The 22,124-nt window shown below is 39.3% G+C and overlaps 1 protein-coding gene across 3 annotated transcripts; it reads left to right on the top strand.

The window, feature by feature from the left end:
- The first annotated feature begins 5,147 nt into the window (after positions 1–5,147).
- LOC122664838 lies at positions 5,148–21,462 on the top strand. Of its 3 annotated transcripts, none has more exons than XM_043860846.1 (10): positions 5,148–5,968; positions 6,241–6,483; positions 8,051–8,239; positions 11,180–11,272; positions 11,371–11,553; positions 11,640–11,742; positions 11,855–12,040; positions 14,641–17,162; positions 19,921–20,522; positions 21,119–21,462. In XM_043860846.1, exons 2-10 carry the CDS (start codon positions 6,268–6,270, stop codon positions 21,261–21,263), a joined length of 4,239 nt encoding a protein of 1,412 aa, XP_043716781.1. In that variant the 5' UTR covers positions 5,148–5,968; positions 6,241–6,267; the 3' UTR covers positions 21,264–21,462. The 3 variants fall into 3 exon arrangements, with proteins under 3 accessions (XP_043716781.1, XP_043716780.1, XP_043716782.1); XM_043860845.1 differs by having other exon boundaries at positions 5,149–5,968; positions 19,918–20,522; XM_043860847.1 differs by having other exon boundaries at positions 5,150–5,968; positions 19,918–20,522; positions 21,097–21,258.
- The last annotated feature ends 662 nt before the right edge of the window (positions 21,463–22,124 follow it).

Raw genomic sequence — 22,124 nt, 5'->3', positions numbered from 1 at the left:
ATTTTAGGCATCTAGGGTTTATCTGTATAGATTAGTCTGAACCAGATGCTGAGATGGGGAGGGAGGCGAATCGAGATTGGCCGATTCAATCCATTTTTAAAACCCTGATTGGAGTAGTCCTTCCAAAGCAAGTTTTTGAACACATGGGCTAAACCAGTTATGAATTTTGTTCCACCTTCCCAACAATAGCTTACCCCTATTGATTTTGATAGGCTAATTACATCCTAATTAACCTTCTGATCTTTGGTTCCTTTGCCCTTGATATAACCGGCTTCAAATTGATTTTAATAGGATGATAAAAGCCCTCCATAAGAGATCATACCTAGCAATAGCTTAGCTCTATGCAACCAGTTTTATAGCTAAGCCAGATTAATACTTGCATCTCAAGTAGCTTTTGTTTCTACCACATAATTGGTAATTCAATTCACTCCCTAAGATCTTGATAGTTTTTTTTTAATACGTTACCGATAGTTTTAATTGTAGTTTTTCTTTTGATAAACAATTAATTGTAATTATGGTGTTATGTGTCATTTTACTTTATATTTTTGAAGCATTAAGATTGGGTTGGATTTTCATGATTACTAAATATGGTAAGAAATTTAGGTAGGTTATACAATCACGATTACAAAATTTTATTTTCTAAATTAATTTCACTTCTATTCCCTTCTTTATATTTGCAATCAAACGAACATAGGAAATTTACTCCAGAGGCATAGCCAGATTATCGTAAATGAGTGTATAACCACTTTTTTGTAATCCTCTTTTTATAACATAACAATAATAATATGTCTTTCCTCTCAAGTAAAAATAAAATGAACCGAGTTTTCTTTTTTTCACCTATGCTTCCTTCACCACAAGCATTGGGGGCATCAGATTTACAAAACGGAGTGTAGTTCCGACCACATAAATAAATGATAGAAGTGTAATAAGGACCAAAGAGTCCAATCATATGATCGCTTCATCCATAGTGAAGGAAAATTTTCGCCAAATGAAATTGCTTATCTGACCAATTGGAGTGCCATGTATAACTGGTCTTGCACAAAAAGTTTGCATGAACATCCCCATATCTAAAAAATCGTTTTATCACCTGAGTTTTATTTGTCAATAAGGCTATGTTTGTAAGCCAAGAAAAGAAAAAATGTAAGGAGGGATGTAGACATATAAATCTATATTCTATCATCATAGTTTCTGTCTCATTATTTTTTCTTTTTCTACTTCTAAACATAGCCTAAAAGAAAAAATTTTAAAAAAACGGAAGAAAGAGACACATAAACATTTGTGTTAATGGGTGTATTTTAACTTATTCATTTCATCTTTTCTTGCCAAACAAACATACCTTTGGTCAGATTATTATTTCTTTTGGTACCTAAAAAGGTTCAAGTTAGAAGAAACCCCAATACCCAAACAGGACTACAGGAGTGAGCGGTTCATGTTGTAATACTAAGAGTGCGTTTGGTAACGTTCAGAACAGCGTTCTAAATAGTTCTTTTGTTCAAAAAGAACAAAAAACCATGAAAAAGTGTTTGGCTTTACGGTTCATTTTTTCGTTCTTTTAGAACGAACCGGAGGTTTTCATCACCAAAAGAACAAAGAACGACAATTACATCGCGATAACGTGAAATCCCGTGTTTTCGAGAAAAGAATTCAACAGCCTCCTTGGGGAAGAGAAGGGAATAGAAGGAACAGAGGAAGAGAAGTACCTGCAACTACGGCCAAGGTAACCATGATCTCATCTCTCTCTCGCTTCCTCTCTCTGTCTCTCTCTCTCCCTCTCTCAATCTCTCTGTCTAGCTCTCTCTCTCTCTCTTTCTCTCTCTCTCTCTCTCTATCTCTCTCTCTCTCTCTCTCTCTCTCTCTCTCTCTCTCTCTCTCTCTCTCTCTCTCTCTCTCTCTCTCTGTGTCTAGGTCATCCCTGTTGTGCAAAAATCAGCGGTTGATGGAGGGTTTTTGTGTGTCATTGTGTCTCAGGAATTGGATCACCAACCCTATACTTGGAAGGATTCAGCCGAAAAGGTATAGGATTTTAGGAATTTTTTTGGTGTGATTTGGGAATTTTGTATGATCTATAATTTTAGGGATTTTTTTGGTATGATTTGAGATTATGGAATATGAATTTTGAAGCCGTGCGCTTGTCTGTCATGTGAATTTAGGAGGAGATCGCACCGAAGTGTCGTTGATTATTATGAGAATCAAACATTATCTCCTATTGCACAGTTATAGTGATTCTTAACCAACCACTTTACTGTCCACACGTCTTTCTTCTTACACGTATTCCCATCTTCCTTGCTTCCTTCTTTTCTCTCTTCTCAGTCTTTCTCTGCTTCTTTATTTCTTCACATCTTCGGAGTTTTTTTTTTTTGTTCCCTCTTTCCATTCTTTTGGGTTTTCTCAGCCTTATATGAATCTTTTGAGACTCAACCAGTTTCTTAGCTCAAAGAGTTGTCAAAACCCACTTCTCTGTCTGTTTTGCTTTACTCAAGTCTCTTTTTCCCCTTTCGCAGAGTTTCTCGGGAACCTCAATGTGATGTGTGTGAGAAGGCACCGACAACTTTGACATTGAAGTTCATGAAGCAAACAAGCTTGCAAGCGAACATCGAGGCTTCTTCTTGTTGCCTCTCCAACAAGCTCCCTAAATGTGATAACTGCCAAGTAAATATTGCTTTACCTCCATATTTTTTATTTTCTCTAATTTTCCTCACCATTTTTTTTGTTTCCATGTATTGTTTGATTTGGTTAATTTGATATTTTTTTCTCCCTTCTTTTGGGTATTGAAGTGAATATTCTGAAGATGGTGTTAGGCAACTAGGAACTACTTTCTAATCGTTTGAAGTGTTTTTTATACCACTTTTATTCACTAAATGATAGAGATCAGAATGCTTCAAGGTACTCTGTATCAGAGCTATAAGGCAGAAAATGACAACTTTAGTAGTTCATTAGCTTAGGATCTATAGAGTTTCTGATAGATGGAGATGTTGGTTGTATTTACATTATTCTGTGAGTAGTTTATGATGTAATTGGTATTAAAAAAAAAAAAAGGAAGGGGGAAAAAGAGAGAGAGAGAGAGGGAAAAATGAATCAGGATTAGATATCAGAACTATATATGGTAAAAGGAATAACAAATAATGAGCCAATGAATCACAGTTTGCTATGTTATTAAAGCTTCCATAATCTAGAGCAGAAGATAAAAGACAAAAGAGGGGGGAGTCTTGTTAGAACTGAAAATTGTGGGTCATCCATGAGTCCATTTATGGGCCCAAAAAGGGCTGGACATTCAATGGAGCCTGTTAAAGATACATACATGGGAGGGTAGTCTTAGCTAAGTAATTTGGGATTTAATTGTTATATTGTTTCTCTTTCCTATTATAGTTATATTTCAGTTTCCTATTGTAATTAGGTTCTAGGCTTAGCTAGGTAAGAGGTGTTAGAGTCCTATTTCCTTTGTAACTCTTATTTGGCTTTCTAAATATAAAAGCATGAAGGCTGGTATGATATACACACCATCTATCATCCAAATCTCTTCCCATCTTCTCTTCTCAGTGATTGTACAACTCAAGATAGATAAACAAGATTGAAATTCAAGCAAGAACTATTGAAACAAACAATGTATGGGACAGTTTTGCTTGTCTATATGCAGAGCTAAAGCAGGCCAACGGATTTGAACCCGAATGTAGGAAATAATATTCGACCTATAGAATCAATGAGAAGAACAGTGCACTATAGGGGGCTGCAGAAATCAATTCTAGTTGCAGGAAACAATAAAAGGAAATTTGTAGGTGGGATGGGTTTCGTTTGGTTACTGGGTATGACAGGGGAGAATAGTTCAAACTTGAACTTTTGATTTCTAATCTGGGTACCCTAGGGGGGACTATCATATGATTGCCCTTTAAATTATAAGTTGATTCAACTTTCATATCCATACCTTTTATTCCTTTACTTTTTCCACTCACATAGGAGAAAGGGGATTGGGGAAGACAAAGAAATTACTGAGAAGGGAAGCAATGAATGGCAGGTAAGAGCAGGGCCCATCTATGTTATCGCTTAGGACCAATTTCAAAAGGTTCTGGCATTGGCACCACCATTTTTCTGTTTGTACTAATTGCCTTTTCTTTGAAAAACAAAAAATTTCTTTACTTCTCATGTCCAAAATAGCCAAGTGCTTCAGTTAGTTAAGATCATTCAGTCTATGGAATCTCCTAGCTTTCTAGAATCCAAAAGAATGGAGAATATAATTTGGTTTAATCTGTTGTGTTAATTCATTGACAACTTGATGGGCCTTTAGCTCAAATTGGTAGAGCACTTGGAACATGAGCATGTTCCAAGAGGATGATGGTTCGAGTCCACCAAGGCCCTCTTTATTCAACTGTTCATAGCATAGTTAGTTATGCCACTAATCCACTCAAGAACCTAATTTTAATGGCATCTTTGAAATTTGGCATCTTTTTATACTTACTTTGGTTATGTTAATGAGATATTTTAATTTTATGCTAAGGTTGGTAAGAGAAAAGGATTTTACAAGTCTTTTTTTGGTATAATTGACAAAGAAATGGCATTATTATAATTAATATCAAATAGAAAAGAACAGATTTTACCAAACACCATTTTCGTTCTGAACAGTGTTCTTGAGAACGTTACCAAACGGTCATTTTCGGTCTTAGAACGCCGTTCTAGATCAAGAACGCAAAAGAACGTTTCTAGTCAAGAACGGGCGTTCTTTGTTCAGACCGTTACCAAACGCAGCCTAAATATTTGAAGAAAAACCAAACCGGAAGGGGACACCCGAACCACAACATTTCCAATTTAACCCACACCCAATTGGCCCATTCCATAACGATTGACCCCTCCTTGCTAGACAGCCGAAGGTGAATAGCAGAACACCCGACACCGTAACACGATAAATAGAAGGGATATGATAATGTAGAGCAAATTCTATACTCCAGAAAGTACATCTTTGCCACTTACTCTTAGATTAGAATATATTGCCGTCGACATCATCTTTGGCATGACGTTCTCCCAATAGCGTGGAAGAAAGATCTCAATCCAAGCGTTCCTGTATCTATACTTGGCGTCTCTTTCTCTCTCTCTCTCCACCTCTCTGGTCTCTGTCTGTGTCTCTCTCTCTCATTCTCTATCCTTTCTCAACAATTTTTTCTTTTCTCTCCTTTTTCAGTTTTTATTTTCCTCCCCCATTAATCTGATTCTTTCACATTTCTCATATTTTTCAAAACCTTTCTCTTAAAGCTCATTGAAACCCTAGTCTATACCGATCCATCGCCTGAAATCTTAATTCAGAAATGCTTCAATTGGTTTCAATTTCACGTATCTGAAGGTCAGCGCCCGGTGTTCGCTAGGCTTTCTAAAATTCCACAACCCCCCTCTCATGCCCTGCCTTATATTTGGTTGTGGACTCACCCACCCTTTTCCCTCCTTGCTGCTCTGTTATTCTCTCGCCGCCTTCTCTCTGTAACCTTCTTGTTAATCGAGCTTTGTTCTTCGATACAAACCCATCGCTTCCGTTAAGATTCGTCGACATTGAAGAAATATTGGGTTCGAAGGTTTACTGCTCACCATTTCTAGTTTTCCTTTCTTGCTGAACTTTGGAGGAGTCGTGGGCAAGGTTTTGATCATTTTGGCTCGATTGGATTGTCGGGCTAGGAATAAAACAGGGCCTTTGATCTCACTTTAGGGTTTCCGTTTCAATTATTCATCTTCCTATGATCATTTTCGTGGCGTTCCAGAAGAATAGTGGGACGCTGCTCCAATAGGGTTAGGGTTCGGAGATTAGCGGGTTCATCGATATTGTTGAATTAGAAGTTTGATGCTAGACGTAGCAAGATTAACCTCCACATAATATCTCTTGACGTTCATTTGATTTTCCTTGTTGAAACATCACGTCTAAGCTTTTGCAGGGTCTGGTTCTGATCATCTCCTTCTGTAGAGACCCCACCAACATTTGATACTATTAATCACGGTGATTTTTGGTCAGTGGACGCTTGTACTTTGATTTGCATTTTCAGTTTTGACGTTGCTGGGGAGTTGTGTTGAGGCTGAATAATTTCACTGCTAACTGTGAATCTGAGATAATTACAAGAAGATTGTTCCCTCCTCTCCATTTGAAAATTGGTGTAGAGTTGATTTACCTAGCGCATTGGTCCGCAAAAGCGTTGAAGCAATAAACTGTTAGTGCTCTCTCTGTTTCTTTGTCACCTTCACTCGTCCTCTTTCACTTAATCTTTTAGACAGCACGGGTTAGCTACGGGTTAGTATTGCATGGGCGATCATGGTGGCTGGGCACAGCCAAGTGGCCTCTTGTCAAATGAAACGGCATCCATGACTCGATTACTTGACCCGGAGAGATGGTCTAAAGCTGAAGAGAGAACTGCAGAGCTGATTGACTGCATACAGCCCAACCCACCTTCTGAAGAGCGAAGAAATGCTGTTGCGGATTACGTGCAGCGACTCATCAAGAAGTGTTTCTCTTGTCAGGTTGGCCACTGTTTCATTTGTTTTCTTAGTTTCCTGATTTATAACATGCAGATATGTCTCTGTGATCGTTATTCTGTAACCATTATTAATCGTCACATTTATATCAACTGTGATTTTTAATATGGTATAAGCGCCGCCGGCAGGCTTGTAATGACAATTGAAATTGAGTTGGTCCAGTTGGAGCATTGGGGGACTGTGCAGTGTCTATTTCTCGACATGATATTAGATTCCCTTCACATATAGAAAAGGCTGTCTCATAACTTTGATAAAGAATAGCTGCAATTAATACATTCTTGTATTAGCCTTTGCGATTTTCCCGACTGACTCATGTAAACATGCCAAATGCAACAATTCTGGTACACTTGTAATGCTTTAATCATGGGAGCGGTCTGTAAAAGCTGTCACAATCATTACTAAGAAGATTACAACTCTGAGACACCGAACAAATTCCCTAGGACTGCTATAACTCGGTATTATTGATACATGATATATTTCCACACCTTGCCTTTTTTGTCCTTCTTTTATTTATGCTTGTAAGGACAGGTAATGTGTAGGTTCTATCCATATGGGTCATGGATAGTGGAGCAGGATTCATGTAGCCTGGCCCACTTAGTTGGCAAGTTGCTCTGATTGTTACGGTGTTGGTTTAAGAGCTTAGGGATCCATGGTAATTAAAGGCACCTAGGTTGTAAAATTTTTAAATCAATAAAAAATAAATGCACTTTACAACTGATTGCTAAAATTTCTCCATTCCCATAGTGTCAGGATGTCAGAGCTGGAAACTTGAAAGCTCTTGTCTTCAACTGAGGTCGGTTGTGTTTTACCTGTTTGAAATCACAAATTGACATGATTCCTTAACTCTACTAAACTCTAGATGATGCTATCTATTCACTGCCCTTCTACTGCTGCTACTCTTCTTATTATGGTATTATTTCCCTTGCCTTTTTTTTTATGAGCATTCATGAAAAACAAACGTGGCAAAATTTGGTTAGTAGAGAGTGGAGTCTTTTGTTTCCACCAGAGTGAATTGATTAATACTTTGTTGCTGGAAACTTACAATAATTCAATGTCAAGATCGTGAAAATTCTCAATATAGATCAGTGGCTTCTGCTAGCCTTAAATAATAACCTTATGATTCCAATGAGGTGCAAGAAGTTGCATTTTAGTTAATATCCTGGCTTTGCAAGGTAGGAGTGTAGGATTGATCTCTGGCTCTTTAAAATAGTTAGGGCAAGGTGTCACACCATAAAAGTGAATGTTTATTCCCCTTTAATTCTCAAAAATCTGTGCTTACTCTGTTAGGACCTTCGGTTGTGGATGAAAACTGTCAAACTTTGCTTTTTGTTCTTCTGCTTCTTTATTTCTGCTGGAAGCCTAGAAAGGTGGGACTGTTATTGATGGCTGTCTACTAAGAACTTCTAGTTTACCTAATAAATGTGAAGGTTTATTAAGAGTTCTCTAAAATATTGGAGCGTCACTGTCCTGGGATATGTATTTTAAGGCTTCTTTAGTTTTTTCATTCTCAATCTTCTTGTTGCCAGCTTGTAATTATCTTGATTTACTGCAGGTGTTCACCTTTGGGTCTGTACCTCTCAAGACCTATTTACCAGATGGAGACATTGACTTGACTGCCTTTAGTAAGAATCAAAATTTGAAGGATACCTGGGCTAATGAGGTTCGTGATATGCTTGAGAGTGAAGAGAAGAGTGAGAATGCTGAATTCCGTGTAAAAGAAGTTCAGTACATTCAGGCAGAAGTAAGTCCGTTTAATCACGCATACTACCTATATTTCTTCAAACGCTATGTCTTAGTCTCTTCCATTTTTTGTTCACAGTGAGCTCATATATGTAATTCAATCATCTCAGGATTCTTAGTTATGATCGTCTCCCATTATTTGTTTTATTTCTTTTTATTATCAGCAATATGCCCAGTACACTATTTCAGCGAAATTTCATTCAATCTTTCTAGTAGCTAATCATCCTACCAGTTTTTTTTTGGTTTTTAAAAAAAATGTGTAGCTGTGTCTGAATCCTGTGTCGATGTTTACTTCTTTGGACTGTCTATTCAGATGAGTTATGCAATATGGATATGGCTAAAGGTAAATTTCAGAAAAGTAGCAACTTGAAGAGGCAGATCATTTGTGTGGATTCTGTTATGAATTCTCTATGCATGACACATAAAGGACTTAGAAAGATCACATGAAGAAGACAGTTTGCTCGAATACCTTACTAGTACAAGAGACCTCTGTATATACTTTTCATAGTTAGACTTCTAATTTGTCTTAAACTCTGAAACAGATGAATCCTGTCACGGGGTAATAAACTCCCATAGTTCATAACTCTCGGACATCACCTTGGATTTAAGAAATCTTGGCTTTGTTAAGTAGTTAGTTGATAGACCTGTTTAGTGAAACCAAAATCAAACTTTGGGCTTAAAGAACGGAGATGGAGTTAAGATAAGGTTAGCTCTATAAACATCCCTTTCTTCAATTGCTAAGTTTAACAAAAGTAGATTTATAAATTGAAATGCTGAATAAATTAATCCCAAAGAAGAGTTAAAACTGTCAAAATACAACTATACCCTCTCAAGCTAAAAACGTTTAATACCTACCACCACACCTGTGTCATCCCTTATTGCACCATCAGTTCCTTTGCCAATGGGGGCTATTGCTTAGTAGGAACTGGACTGTCATATTTGACACACACTGTTCTCACTATCTTATTGCGCCATGGGAAGGAACACAGAGGTATTTGAAGATACGTTTGCTTAGATTTCTATGATTTTAGTGGGCAAGGGCTGCTAGGCTTTCTCCTTTCAGTGCTTTTGTGGTTTATTTCGCTATGATATTGTTAGAGATGCAAACTGCCTATGCTTGTTCATCCCTTGAGGTGAACACAGTGTGGTTTAGCCCTGTCTCCTTGTGCAATACAATCCCCTGCCTGGAAAAGGAAAAGAAAATTTAAATTTACAGAGTTGAGTAAAGGGTGTACCCAGTGCACGAGGCTCCTGCCAGTGCGAGGTCTAGAAAGGGTCATAATGTACGCAGCCTTACCATTGCTTTGCAGAGAGGCTGTTTCTCGACTTGAACCTGCGACCACTAGGGCGCAATGGAGCAACCTTACCATTCCACCAAGGCCTGCCCTATAAAGTTGCTGAGTTGAGTACTTGAATTTAATCAACTATCCTTGGCTGGTGTTGAGAATTCTTTCTAATGGAAAGCCGCTAGAACTTTATGAGATTGCTATATTGATACACTGTGTGATGCAGTAACATTGCCTTGGGCCGTTATGAACCCGTTTGGTGGCCAATATCAAGTTGAACCGGGTCCACCCATGGTTGGTTGGTTCAGTAGGATATTTAGGAAGTTTTATTTATTTGGGAAAATGTTATGTAGTCTTTTAGTTTGGGTAGGATATTTTTAGGATTTTATTTATTTATACTTTTGGATTCTTTGTAATTTTAATTAGGAGTTTTACTTAGAGTTAGATACGTAGGATTTTAAGTTTCCTAATTGCTTAGATTCCCCTAGTTTCCTAGTTGAGGGTTAGATTTTAATTTTAGGAGTCTTTTATTTCTCTTTATATGTAATCCCCATCCTGGGAGTAGAATTGATAATGGAATGAATTGAGTTTAGTTGAATGCCTGCATGGCCTACTTTTGTGCGCCCTTCTCTCTCTCTCTCTCTCCCTCTCCCTGCGATTTGGTTTTATATCTACATCCCCTGTTCTGGGCAGTAGTTGCTCCCCCTTCCTATTGGATCGATCACCATCAATACTACTCCTTCCCATTTACAATTCTGGGCGTATGTTGCCTACCCATAGGCGAACTAAACCCTGGAGCTTTATTTCCAAAGACTCTTCAGTTGTGAGTTACAAACCTTCAAACCAGGCTGATTCTACAGTTACTGCCACTTCTGGTTCCGCAGGCTTTGATTTTTTGTTTGGTACTTAGTTGGGATTGTTACTAGGTGCTTTTAAGAGAGTCCAGTATGGATTATTCTCCCAAACTTTCAGCTCGAACCACATTAGCTTGAGTGAAATATCTCACCTTGAATGATATTGGGTTTCCGCTGGATTCTCTGGTTTTGTATGTGGCTGAGAAAGCGGGAGGTTGAAGACAAACTCAACAACTTAATGATCCCCTCCCTTTTTATTCCTTCTTTGAGTTCTTTCCATTATTACCCTTACATTTATTTTTATTCTGCCTTGCCCTTTATTTGTGGTTATTGCCTATTCTGCCCTTGATCAATAAATAATATTTCCTTTCTTGTTCATTTCCCTATTTAGCTAACAAGTTGCCCCTTAAACATTCTGGTTTACTACAAAATTGCCATTCCCTTCTAGTGCTTGGATTTTTGTGAATCGGGTGGGCCATAGCGAACTTAAATAGGGTTTTGTGACCTGGGTTCTGCATCACCGTGGAAGGATAATTTTGGATAATCATTTTCCCCTTGTTTTCCTCTCCTTATTTGTGTTAAAATATTTTCCATGTTGGCTGTCTTTTCTCCGAACCACCACCCAATGTGGTTTTCGTTTTTCAGGTATATTAATTGCTGTCCTTTAGGAAAATTTTCATTGATTTATCTATTATATGAATTTTGATTAGCAATTTTTTATCTTTACTTTGGTTTTTAGCATTATATGAGTTTTGATTTGGCATTTCAATTTTACCTTTTTTTTTCTTCTTTCATTTTCAGGTGAAGTTAATAAAATGCCTTGTAGAAAATATTGTTGTAGACATATCTTTTAACCAGCTTGGTGGATTATGTACCCTTTGCTTCCTTGACGAGGTGAGATGTTCTGAACATGTGGCTCCTAAACATCTTTGAATCAATGAACATTGATTATTTGATTGTATGCTCCTCTAAAAAATATCCCACTCGTACAGGTTGACCATTTGATAAATGAAAATCATCTATTCAAACGCAGCGTTATATTGATTAAAGCTTGGTGTTACTATGAGAGCCGCATATTGGGTGCTCATCATGGACTTATTTCCACATATGCCCTTGAAACATTGGTTCTATACATATTTAATGTCTTCAACAATAACTTTACTGGGCCTCTTGAGGTAATCTAATGATTCACTATCCTTATCTCTGCGTCACTTTTTATTTGGGAACTTTCTAGTTGAAAGTAATCTCTTGGCATCTGTAGGTGCTCTATCGTTTTCTGGAGTTTTTCAGTAATTTTGATTGGGATAACTTTTGTGTGAGCCTCTGGGGTCCAGTGCCTGTTAGTTCACTTCCAGATACCGCAGGTATATAGAATCATGCAATCATATTTACTATTCCTTCTGCTTATTAATGGTGTTATGTCATTATAAATATCATCCAATTCACCTGTACTTGTTTTGTTTGGATGTCTTACAGCGGAACTTCCACGAAAGGATGGTGGAGAGCTGTTGCTCAATAAGCGTTTTCTTGATGCTTGTAGCTCAGTGTATGCTGTTTTCCCTAACGGCCAAGAAAGCCAGGGCCAACCCTTTGTTTCCAAACATTTCAATGTTATTGATCCTTTACGTACAAACAACAATCTTGGACGTAGTGTCAGCAAAGGTAATTAAAATCTGAGCTCAATCCTGCATGATATACCAGCTGTGAAATTTGCCTATTTTCTGTGAGATATTGGTTACGAGATGCTGGACAATCAATTTCACTTTGGCAATTTAGATTGTACTTTTTTGTGTCAACGTGCACCAAAATTCTTGATTTTGTTTTGTCTGTTTCTATCAACTCTTTAGGATCCACTGTATGCTATAAGCCTCATCAAGCAAGGAAAAAAAACTCGGGTTTCGACCTGGCCAAAACTGAGTTTTGGTCAAGACCGGTCGAAACCAGGGATTTTTTTCCCATTGATGGGGAAACCATGGTTTCGACCACCAAAACAGCTTTTTTAGGTCTTATTTTTTGCAGCTAACCTATTTTTGATATTTTAAACACAATCCGTTAATTATTTTCATCAAAACATCTCTCAAAATGGTACTTGTGGTTGTTGACCCAAGTTTACTAATGTACGCGCTGATACAGACACTAAAGTGGTATTATAAATACTTAGTTCACATAATTTTAAAGTACTTGAACCCTGAATAATACATATTATCCAAATAAAACATTAAACTGCCCCTCTTCAATTCCATACAGAGTTTCTTGGTGGGTCTAATCCACGAGCAGAGTACCATTAAAGATTGCGAAGCCGTTCCTCCGAATGCACAACATACGTATCCCATGACATGTTATGGGACCAATTGGTCTCATAGTCCATTACTGCCCAATGTTAAGCTTCATCATCAATTTCTCCAAGATATCCCAATCTAGGGAAGGGCTCACCGAGAGTGTAAGAATATGGAGCCGGCCAACAGTGTCTTACATATATTAAATTGATCATCATCCAACATATATAAAACATATTTATTTCAAATAAATGTTGTAGGAAAATGGCATTTATAAACAGAAAATTTAAAAAATAATTCAACTATAAAAAAAAAAAAAAACTCCGGTAGAGTTTTAGATTAGGCCATTGTAACTTGCATAATAAATTGAAAGCATTCTACCATACATTTACTAAAAAAGTACAAAACAAATGAGTTTTTGGGTTTGAAACACTATTACCTTCTTCAAGAGGTGATGAAATTGAAAAAGAAGATGCAAAACCAAGCTTAATGTAGTAAGATTGTGGAGAAATTGCAGCCAAAATGAAAAAATCCACCTCAAAAATGGACTCTTGAGTTAAAGCCACCAAACTGGAGAAGCCTCTGTTGAGTTTTGAAGAGAAATGAGGTGTTTTAAGCTTCTGTCCATTCCAAAGTTCACTTTATGTCCTTGGTTTTGACTGGTTCGACCAGGTTTCGAACAAGCCGCCTAGGTGATTCAAGGCGGTCGAAGGGGTTGGAAAACAAGGCGACAAGACGTCATCTAGGCGACCAAAGCGACGCCAGAATTCAAGGCGAGGGCAAGGCGCTGGACGCCTTGACAACTATGGTTTCAACCGTGACGGTTTCGGTCGAAACCAGGCCAAAACCGGGTCGAATTAGTGGATTTTTTAAGTTCTCCCCCCAACTCGTCTCGGAACTTGGCGAAACCGAGTTGGCTCGGCGGTTTCAACAGGTTTCGGTCGAGTTTTGCTTCCATGTCATCAAGTGAATTAGCATAGCAGAGACGGAAGACGAAAGGGAAAAATGTGGCCTAAGTGGTGTCATTTTTAGCATTGCAGTTTTTCAAAATGTATTGGAATGCCTTCGAGTAACATAGGTTGTGTATGACTTGTGGAAATGATATCTTGGGCTCCAGAAGTGAAACATTGCTGCTGCTTCTTTCTATGTTTGTGGGTGTGTGTTTTCAAAAGCTTATCTGAACACCTCGTAACTATTGATGTAGGGAGTAGGTTCCTAGAACAAATTCTGATGCAAACTCGAACTCAAACCAAGGAAAAACCAGTGGGAGATCGATAGCAGCAGGATCAATAACATATGGGAAAACAAAATTGAATAACTGAATTTTTTTTTTATTTCTCTTTTATGTTTAAATATGAAAGAAGAACATATACATTGATACCTTGGTTGTGGCTTATTTTCCAACTTAAATCCAGGAAAGAAAGGGGGGGGGTGCTATTTCATGTAGACGTTTTTTTTTAATATATATATATATATATATATTATTATCAAATTCTGTTGGTAAAATTACGTCTGGGAGAGTTTCTGGATAGTCATTGTTAGGTGAATGCTATAATGAATAAACAACATTTATAACGTGATTATTGGATGGATTGATGACAGTGATCTTGCAAGCAGGCTTTAGTAGCAGTTTCTCAACTCAAAAACTACAAATTAAAACATGCAATTAGAGCATCTACCGCAGGTTTAATAATTGGATTGGAATCGGCTGATTCCAATCAACCTGGATTCTTTACTTACTGAGTCCGACTGAGTTAGGCCGAGTCTGTCCAATTCTGGGACAATTCAAACCGGAATCGACGAAGACAGATCTCATACCCAATTTCGAGCTTTTAAACCTTGATCTATCGACTAGGATACATACTTGCTTGATTTATGCTCATGTTGTGATGTTTATCTACTCAGTTTCTAATTTATTTTCCTCTACTAAATGCATTCTTTTTGCTTGTGTTGTTACTGTACATTTTTCTCTTGAAATCTCTTCAGGTAATTTCTTTAGGATTCGTAGTGCCTTTGCATTTGGAGCTAAAAGGCTAGCCAGATTACTTGATTGTCCAAAAGAAAACCTGATTGCTGAAGTCAATCAGTTCTTTTTGAACACATGGGACAGACAGGGAAGTGGTAACCGCCCTGACGCACCAAGTTCTGATTTATGGCGCTTGCGACCATCAAACCCAGATCGCATGGATGGGTCTGAGAATCAAGGGAACTATTCAAACAGCAAGAAGAAGAGTGAGAATCTGACAGGTCACGAATCTGAGGCTGAGGCCATTAACACGTTTGATGGAATCTCCTCTCAACAAAGTGCCCGCCCCACGGAAGGCATGTCTAGGACCAGTAATGTGTCTGCAGTTTCTCATACTCAAAGCCAAAAGAGTTATGGTAACCTAAACAGCTCAAGAATCTCCGATCACATTGCACGGAATATTACTGGGAGTGAGAGTGTTCATAATGAGAAGAGTCAGAGAAGTTCTAGAGCAGATTATTTGGTGAATGAAGTGCAGGGAAGGTATCAGTTTGCGAGGACACATTCTAGTCCTGAGCTTACAGATGCATCTATCGAAATTTCAACACGAGGAAGGCGTAACAGGGTGCCAGAAACTGTGAAAAACCTAATCAGTTCTGTGAGGCAGGATAACAGTAGTAGGAGGAAGAACTTTGATGATGAAGGTTCAGGAAGTCATAGTGCAAGATCTTCAAGTGAGGATCCATCATTGTTGCCGCACAGCTCATCCCATCAAAGCCTTGATGCTGCTGCGGATTCGAACAGTGTTTCAAATAGTTACCATGATGAAGCTGGGTTGGGTACCATGGGTGAGGAGCTTTCATCTGTTGCTGAGACAATGGAGATGCATCAGGAAGAGCAAGACCTTGTGAACATGATGGCGTCTTCCAGGGTTCATAGTTTTAATGCACAAGTACAGATGCCAATGAATCTTTCTTCTGCTCACCTACCTCTTCCTATTTCACCTTCTGTTCTTGCTTCAATGGGTTATGCTCAAAGAAATTTGGCTGGAATGGTTCCAACTAATATCCCCTTGATTGAGCCTCCCTGGGGCCCAAATATGCAATTTGCTCATGGTCTGGTTTCTTCACAATTATCCCATTATTTCCCTAATGTCGGCTTCACTTTTAATCCAGAGGAGACAGTTGAAACTGGTAATGAGAACTCAGGTTTGGCAGAAATGAGCCAGGAGGATGGTGATCATGGTTTCTGGAATGAGCAGGATGCAAGTTCAACCAGAGGGTTTGATGCTGATAGTGCAAGTTTCCAGATGCTTCCATCAGATGAAAAGCAAGAGTCAACATCTGTAGGGTTTGACTTCATTCCTTCTTCTTGGGTTAGTAGCTCTGGCAGTGCTGTGAGACCTCAACAGAAGTTTCTCAAAGAAAACAGAGGGTTGATAAAGGAAGATCATGTTGATAGTTTCCAGTACAAACAAAACAGAGGCAGTGAGATGTACTCCACCGACAGAAATGCAAGTTTGAGGTTCTTACCTTCTCCACAGGATAGTTCTTCAAGAAGTAGACAGGCTTCTGAAAGCTCTTGGGATGCATCATCTGTGAAGGCCTCAAAGTCAACAAGAGAGAAGCGTGGAAGGAAACCAGTTCCCTCTGCAGTTCCAGCTACTGGTTATGGGAAGGGAAAGATTGGGTGGCAGAATGAGGGTTCGTCGGTTGATCATGTTTCTGGTCATTTAAATGACGACAACAGGGAATGGATTCCTCTGTCAACCATGAATAGTGATACTGCAGAAAGAAGTACCGGATCAACATCTGTGACCTCTCCGCATGTTCGAAACCATCAACCTGGCTATGAATCAGCACAAATTAGTAAATCAGATTCAGTGATGCCCATTGCCCCAATGCTTGTGGGTTCAGGATCTCGACAGAGAGCTATCGATAATTCAGGGATGGTACCCTTTGCATTTTATCCAACAGGACCTCCGGTTCCATTCCTCACAATGCTTCCAGTGTACAATTTCCCAACAGAGACAGGCAATAGTGATGCATCCACAAGCCATTTTGATAGGGAGGACAGCCTGGATAGCAGCCGTACAAACCAGTCTGATCAAAACTTTGATTCAGCTGAGAGCCTTGATCATTCAGAGATCTTCAGTAGTTCTAATTCGATGAAGGGTGCTGATTTTGGGGGGCCTACTGAGGAGCACAAGCCCGACATTCTTAACAGTGACTTTGCTAGCCATTGGCAAAATCTGCAGTATGGACGGTTCTGCCAGAACCCACGGTATCATGGACCTCTAATTTATCCTTCACCTGTGATGGTGCCACCTCTGTATTTACAAGGCCATTTCCCATGGGATGGTCCTGGAAGACCTCTATCTGCAAATGTGAACCTTGTCTCGCAGCTCATGAATTATGGCCCTCGTCTTGTTCCAGTTGCACCACTACAACCTGGCTCAATTAGGCCTGCTGGTGTTTATCAGCGTTATGGTGATGAAGTCCCTAGATATCGTGGTGGTACCGGGACCTATCTGCCAAATCCTGTAAGAAAACCTTAAACGAGGACTAATTATGCTGTTGATTGTTGTAGTATCCAATTTATTTTGATGCTTGAATTCCAAGTATAATGTGTAGTGCATCTGTGCATAGGATATTCACAAGTTTGACATGAGTGTAATGTAAATTTATGGTCTTCAATATGAGCCTCATACCACCAGCCTCTTTGTAGCCTTAATTGTTTATTCGAAGGTTCAAGGCTTTGTCAAGCTTCACTTTTTTAAGATATGGACCTCATACCTTTTTTGATAGGTCCTAGTTCCAAACCACTGCTATAGGAGGAACCTTCCACAAGGATATGTGTACACCCTCAAATCACTTGGTTAGAATTCCACACTAGGTTTGCCTACAGATTGTTCATCCATGTTTACTTCGTCCTCCAACATAGAATAATGCATGTTTGGCCATCCCTATTTCAATAAAAACCACACAACTCTTGAACTTTGGCTTTTCATGTCAGCTGACTCGGGTCATCCAGAAACCACCCGTGTGAAATATATCATGGGCTTGAACTTGGTGGCAGCATATTCTCATTTTCTCCTTCAGTTGATATTTCAGCCTCTGATGTATCCAGTTTCAATTATGTGCATGTGGGGAGAAGGTAGTCTATGGTCATGGGTATTGGACATTCAACTTTACACGAGTGTGAAGACATCTTTATTAGCGAAAGATAGCTAAGAGAACAACAGCAACCACAAAGTGACCAAAGCCAATACTCAGAAGGGACTAGTCAAAGGATAAGGACCCATATACAATGATTGATGTGTTCTAGGGTAGGGAAGATAAGGTATAGAACACAAACCCGCAGGACAGAAACACAATAATCCTATAACAGAATACAATATGGCAGAATAGTAAAAGTTGAATAAAACAACATTCAATGGTCAGTTGGGGCTGAAATTTGAATCAGATGTTCCTTTTACTAGGGTATGTCCCTCCGAAAACAAAAGATCCAAGGGTGGGATCTGCTATAATGACACAAAAGAAATAGAAAGTCTTTGACAGAAAATAGCAACTAAAATAAAACCGATTTAACTCCTGACTTGTCAGATGAATATCAAATTTGAGGCACTAAATGTATTTACTTTGGGGAACAATATACTAAAATTGGGATTCAATCCAAGGGTTGGATTGCTCAAAATAACAAGTTATTCCCTGCAGCCAAAAAAAGTAACGGAACAGTACCCAAAACCCTGCCAATAACAATGGAGATCAGTGAGCATATGATGGACAGAACACTAGGAAACAATGGACCCAAGATCATACATACACACAGATGCTTGGCCTGATAACAGAATAAACAGATTAGGGAAAAGGACTGATCTGCCGAACTGTGAATGAACAGTCGACAAAAGAAACCTGCAGTAAATGTTAAGACAAACTGATGTGCTAACAGGTCATTAAAGGAAACCAAAAGAGAAAAACTCAAGGGAACAGTCTAGGTATTACCTTGCTGGAATTGATTGACAGAAAAGTAAAGAGAAAGAAGAAGGTAAAAAAAAGAATAGATATGATCCGGCTTCACCGCCAGAACCTAAGTTAGGCTTCACCACCTTTGGCTGCTGCTACATTACCATAAGAGCAAGGCTTCATGAGAAGACACCTTCTTTCTTGTCAAAATTGTGGGAGCTCTCTCTCCCGTCTCTTTTATTTATAACAGCCCAACGGGCATTACACAAAATAGAAAATCATTACAATGGAAAGAAATAAAAGAGAAATACTATTACTTAGTCTTCAAACCACTGACATGACTCTATTGGGCTCAAGTTCAAGACTTAAAGAGGTGGGCCTGTCATGGGCTTAAGTGACTTAACATGATTTAACCAACAGGGGCCCAAAACAGTCTGAGAAAACAAGTGATTTGAAGCCCCATGTCCTCCATTGTCGTGGGCTCTTTAAATGCATACCATGGGCCATTTTAAACAGCTAATTAGGGGCTGTCTGATGGCCCTTGTGCCACCTTGAGTAAATCTTCAATTCTGCATCAATGATTATCTATCTAAAATCCAAACCCCTCCATAAAAAATGGCTAAACTCTTCAAGTAAAGAGTTAGCAGTTCTTATCGTACATGAAAAACAAAACTGCTCTTAGGAACACTGGACTTCAGCCTTCCTATTATGGAAGAAATAATGCCTAGGTCCCCCATCTCAATCCTGAGTCACTGTATAACCAAGTGTGTCCTTCCACTATCACATCTTTCCAGCCATTAGGCAGAGATATTTCCACCCCCTTTTGAAGGATTGCCTTTAATTCTGCAATTAAAGGACCTGTATAACTAGACTTACATGATTTTAACCACCCCAGTCCCAGTGGGGCCCAGAGTCTCAAGGAACTGCTATCACTATTAAGCTTAATATCATTAAGATAGGTCTCCAGTCATGCTGGATCTGATCATGACGAAGCCATGTGGTCCTGATGCCTCAAAAATTAGTCAGCAAGGATACCTTCAAAAGGCTCTGAGGTCAAAGCCCATTGGGCTGCCCTCAGCATATCAAAATCACAGACATGTTTTGTAGATTTCTGTCAGCCATGGAACATCCTATTGGTCCTTTCCTTCCAAGTTGTCGAGATAGTTACCAGGAAAAAAAACCTCCACATAAGCTTTGGGATGTGTATAATCTTATTTGGGACATATTAAGGAACTTTACGTTTTCTTCTATCCTTTTTTCCTCCGGAAATGTAAGCTTGTAATTCCTAGATTTGATAAGAATTGAATCAACTGAATTTTTTAAATTTTTCAGAAGGGTTCATTCCGGGACCGGCAAACTTCTACTACCAGAAACCACAGAGGGAATTACAATTATGATCGAAATGACTACCATGGGGACAGGGAAGGGAACTGGAACATAAATTCAAAATCACGGGCAACTGGCCGCAGCCACGGACGCAGCCAAACTGAGAAGCCAGCCTCAAAGCCAGACCGCTTGGGAGCTAGTGATAGTCGAGCTGACAGGACATGGGATTCATACAGGCATGACTCATTCCCCACATATCAGTCCCAGAATGGTCCGTTCAACTCCTCCAGCTCATTGCACGGTGGCCCAAACAATGTGGTTTATGGCATGTACCCCTTTCCAGCTGTGAACTCTAATGGTGTCACACCAACTGGACCTGCAGTTCCTTCTGTTGTCATGTTGTATTCTTATGATCACAATGTTGGTTATGGTTCGCCTGCTGAGCAGCTTGAGTTTGGCTCCCTCGGACCTGTGCATTTTTCTGGTGTAAATGATGTACCACAGCTTGGTGAAGGAGGACCAGCAAGGAATGTATATGAGCAGCAAAGGTTTCAAGGAGGTTCTCCTGCACGATCCTCACCAGATCAGCCATCTTCACCACAACTTCAAAGGTACGTCACAACTTTTCCTCACCCTCACCCTGCCTCATGTTTTTCATTTATTTGGTATGCTTTAATCATGTTAATCCAGAATGCAATCAGTCCCATTAGAAAAGCGACGGCCTCATTTTCCAGTTGATTGAGGAGTTGCAGTTTTTCCACTTCAGCCTGGGCCTTCACCACATCGAATGGCCCATTGCTATTGTGTAGTAGTCCCAGCCCATTCTGATAGATATCGTGTGCTGGACTCTCAGCTACCTGATCTTCCACTAAATCAGCCATGCATGTCACGCATGATGCTGCAAAATTGGTCCTTAACATCTGTGTGGACACCTTTTGTGAGGGTATTAGTTGGAGGTCGATGCTAGTGACCGTCAACATGTGTGACCTTGTCCTTAACGAGTTGGTCTAGAATATTGATCAGCATGTGCATCGCATGCAGAATTTTAGCCTGATTTCACTTCTGCTCGTCTCTTGTACTATTTTTTAACCAACTCTTTTCTTCTCATTTTTGTTGTCTTTAGTAATCACTTTCTATTTCTTCGTTGGGATTGCTTGTGATGCTGTTGATGTATTATCTTAACAGGGGGGTTTGATTATTTTGCCAGATCGGCGACCCAGAGGAATTATCAATTGAAAGATGAGGATTTCCCACCTTTGTCGTTTCCAAACCAGGAAGATAATGGTGGGAACAACTATAATGGCAAACCCTCACATTATCAGGCCTTCTTATTCTCACCTCCTCACCCTTAAAAGGGATTTTGGTTTTGTGCTCAAGGGTTTTCTGTAAATTTCTCTCATGTAAGTGAACACTCTTTCATGCTAGCGTAGTGTTTGTATGTACACTACAAGTCAATTTTTAGCCTACACCTATATTACATGCATAGGAGAGGATGGTGGAGGGGGAAATAGGAATATTCTCATAATTCACTTCCCCTAGTTTCTATTCTTTTTCTTCATCTTCCTACCCTGCACTGCTTAACTTCATTGTTGGACTTACGATCTAGAGTTTAGTTATTCTTCTTCCCCCCACCCCCATAGTAGTAGGCATTTAGATTGATCATTTCATTGTCGATTTACCCAGAAAGTCTTTCCTTTCTCTATACTGTAGCATATTATAGTCTGATAAATTAGACAATAGAGATTTATGTTGTTTCTGACTGACAAAATGTAGCACCAACCCAACTTTTGTAGTATAGATACAAGTAAATTTGACTGGTTGCTGCTTCAAAATTAACTAAGCTGTTATGCTGTTTAACCTTTTGCAGTACTTTCTTACTCAAAATTGCCAATAGCTTTTGTGCAGTTGCACTAATTTATTAGCTTTTGTGCATTTCAAGCTTCACTCGGCACTCGCTGGGCGTTGGCCTCGCAGAAGAGGAGCCCGATCCACTGTTATGTGCGTTCCTTTGATATAATTTTATGGGAAAAGGTTCTTAGAGCCGACAGGGGAAGCAATTTGGCTCTCCTCTAGCTGTGGCTGGAGCTGGATGGCCCAGCCCAGCAAAACAAGGGTGGTTTTGGTCATTTCATAGGTGGGACCCAAGTGGGTCCTCTATAAAATGACCATAACCCCCCTCCCCCTTATTTTTGGGTGTTTTTGCTGGGCTGGAC

This window comes from Telopea speciosissima, chromosome 6 (genome assembly GCF_018873765.1).
Source record: "Telopea speciosissima isolate NSW1024214 ecotype Mountain lineage chromosome 6, Tspe_v1, whole genome shotgun sequence".
NCBI classification, from domain to species: Eukaryota; Viridiplantae; Streptophyta; class Magnoliopsida; order Proteales; family Proteaceae; genus Telopea; species Telopea speciosissima.
The sequence above is the reverse complement of the archived record's forward strand: the minus strand, read 5'-3'. Positions and strand labels throughout refer to the sequence as shown.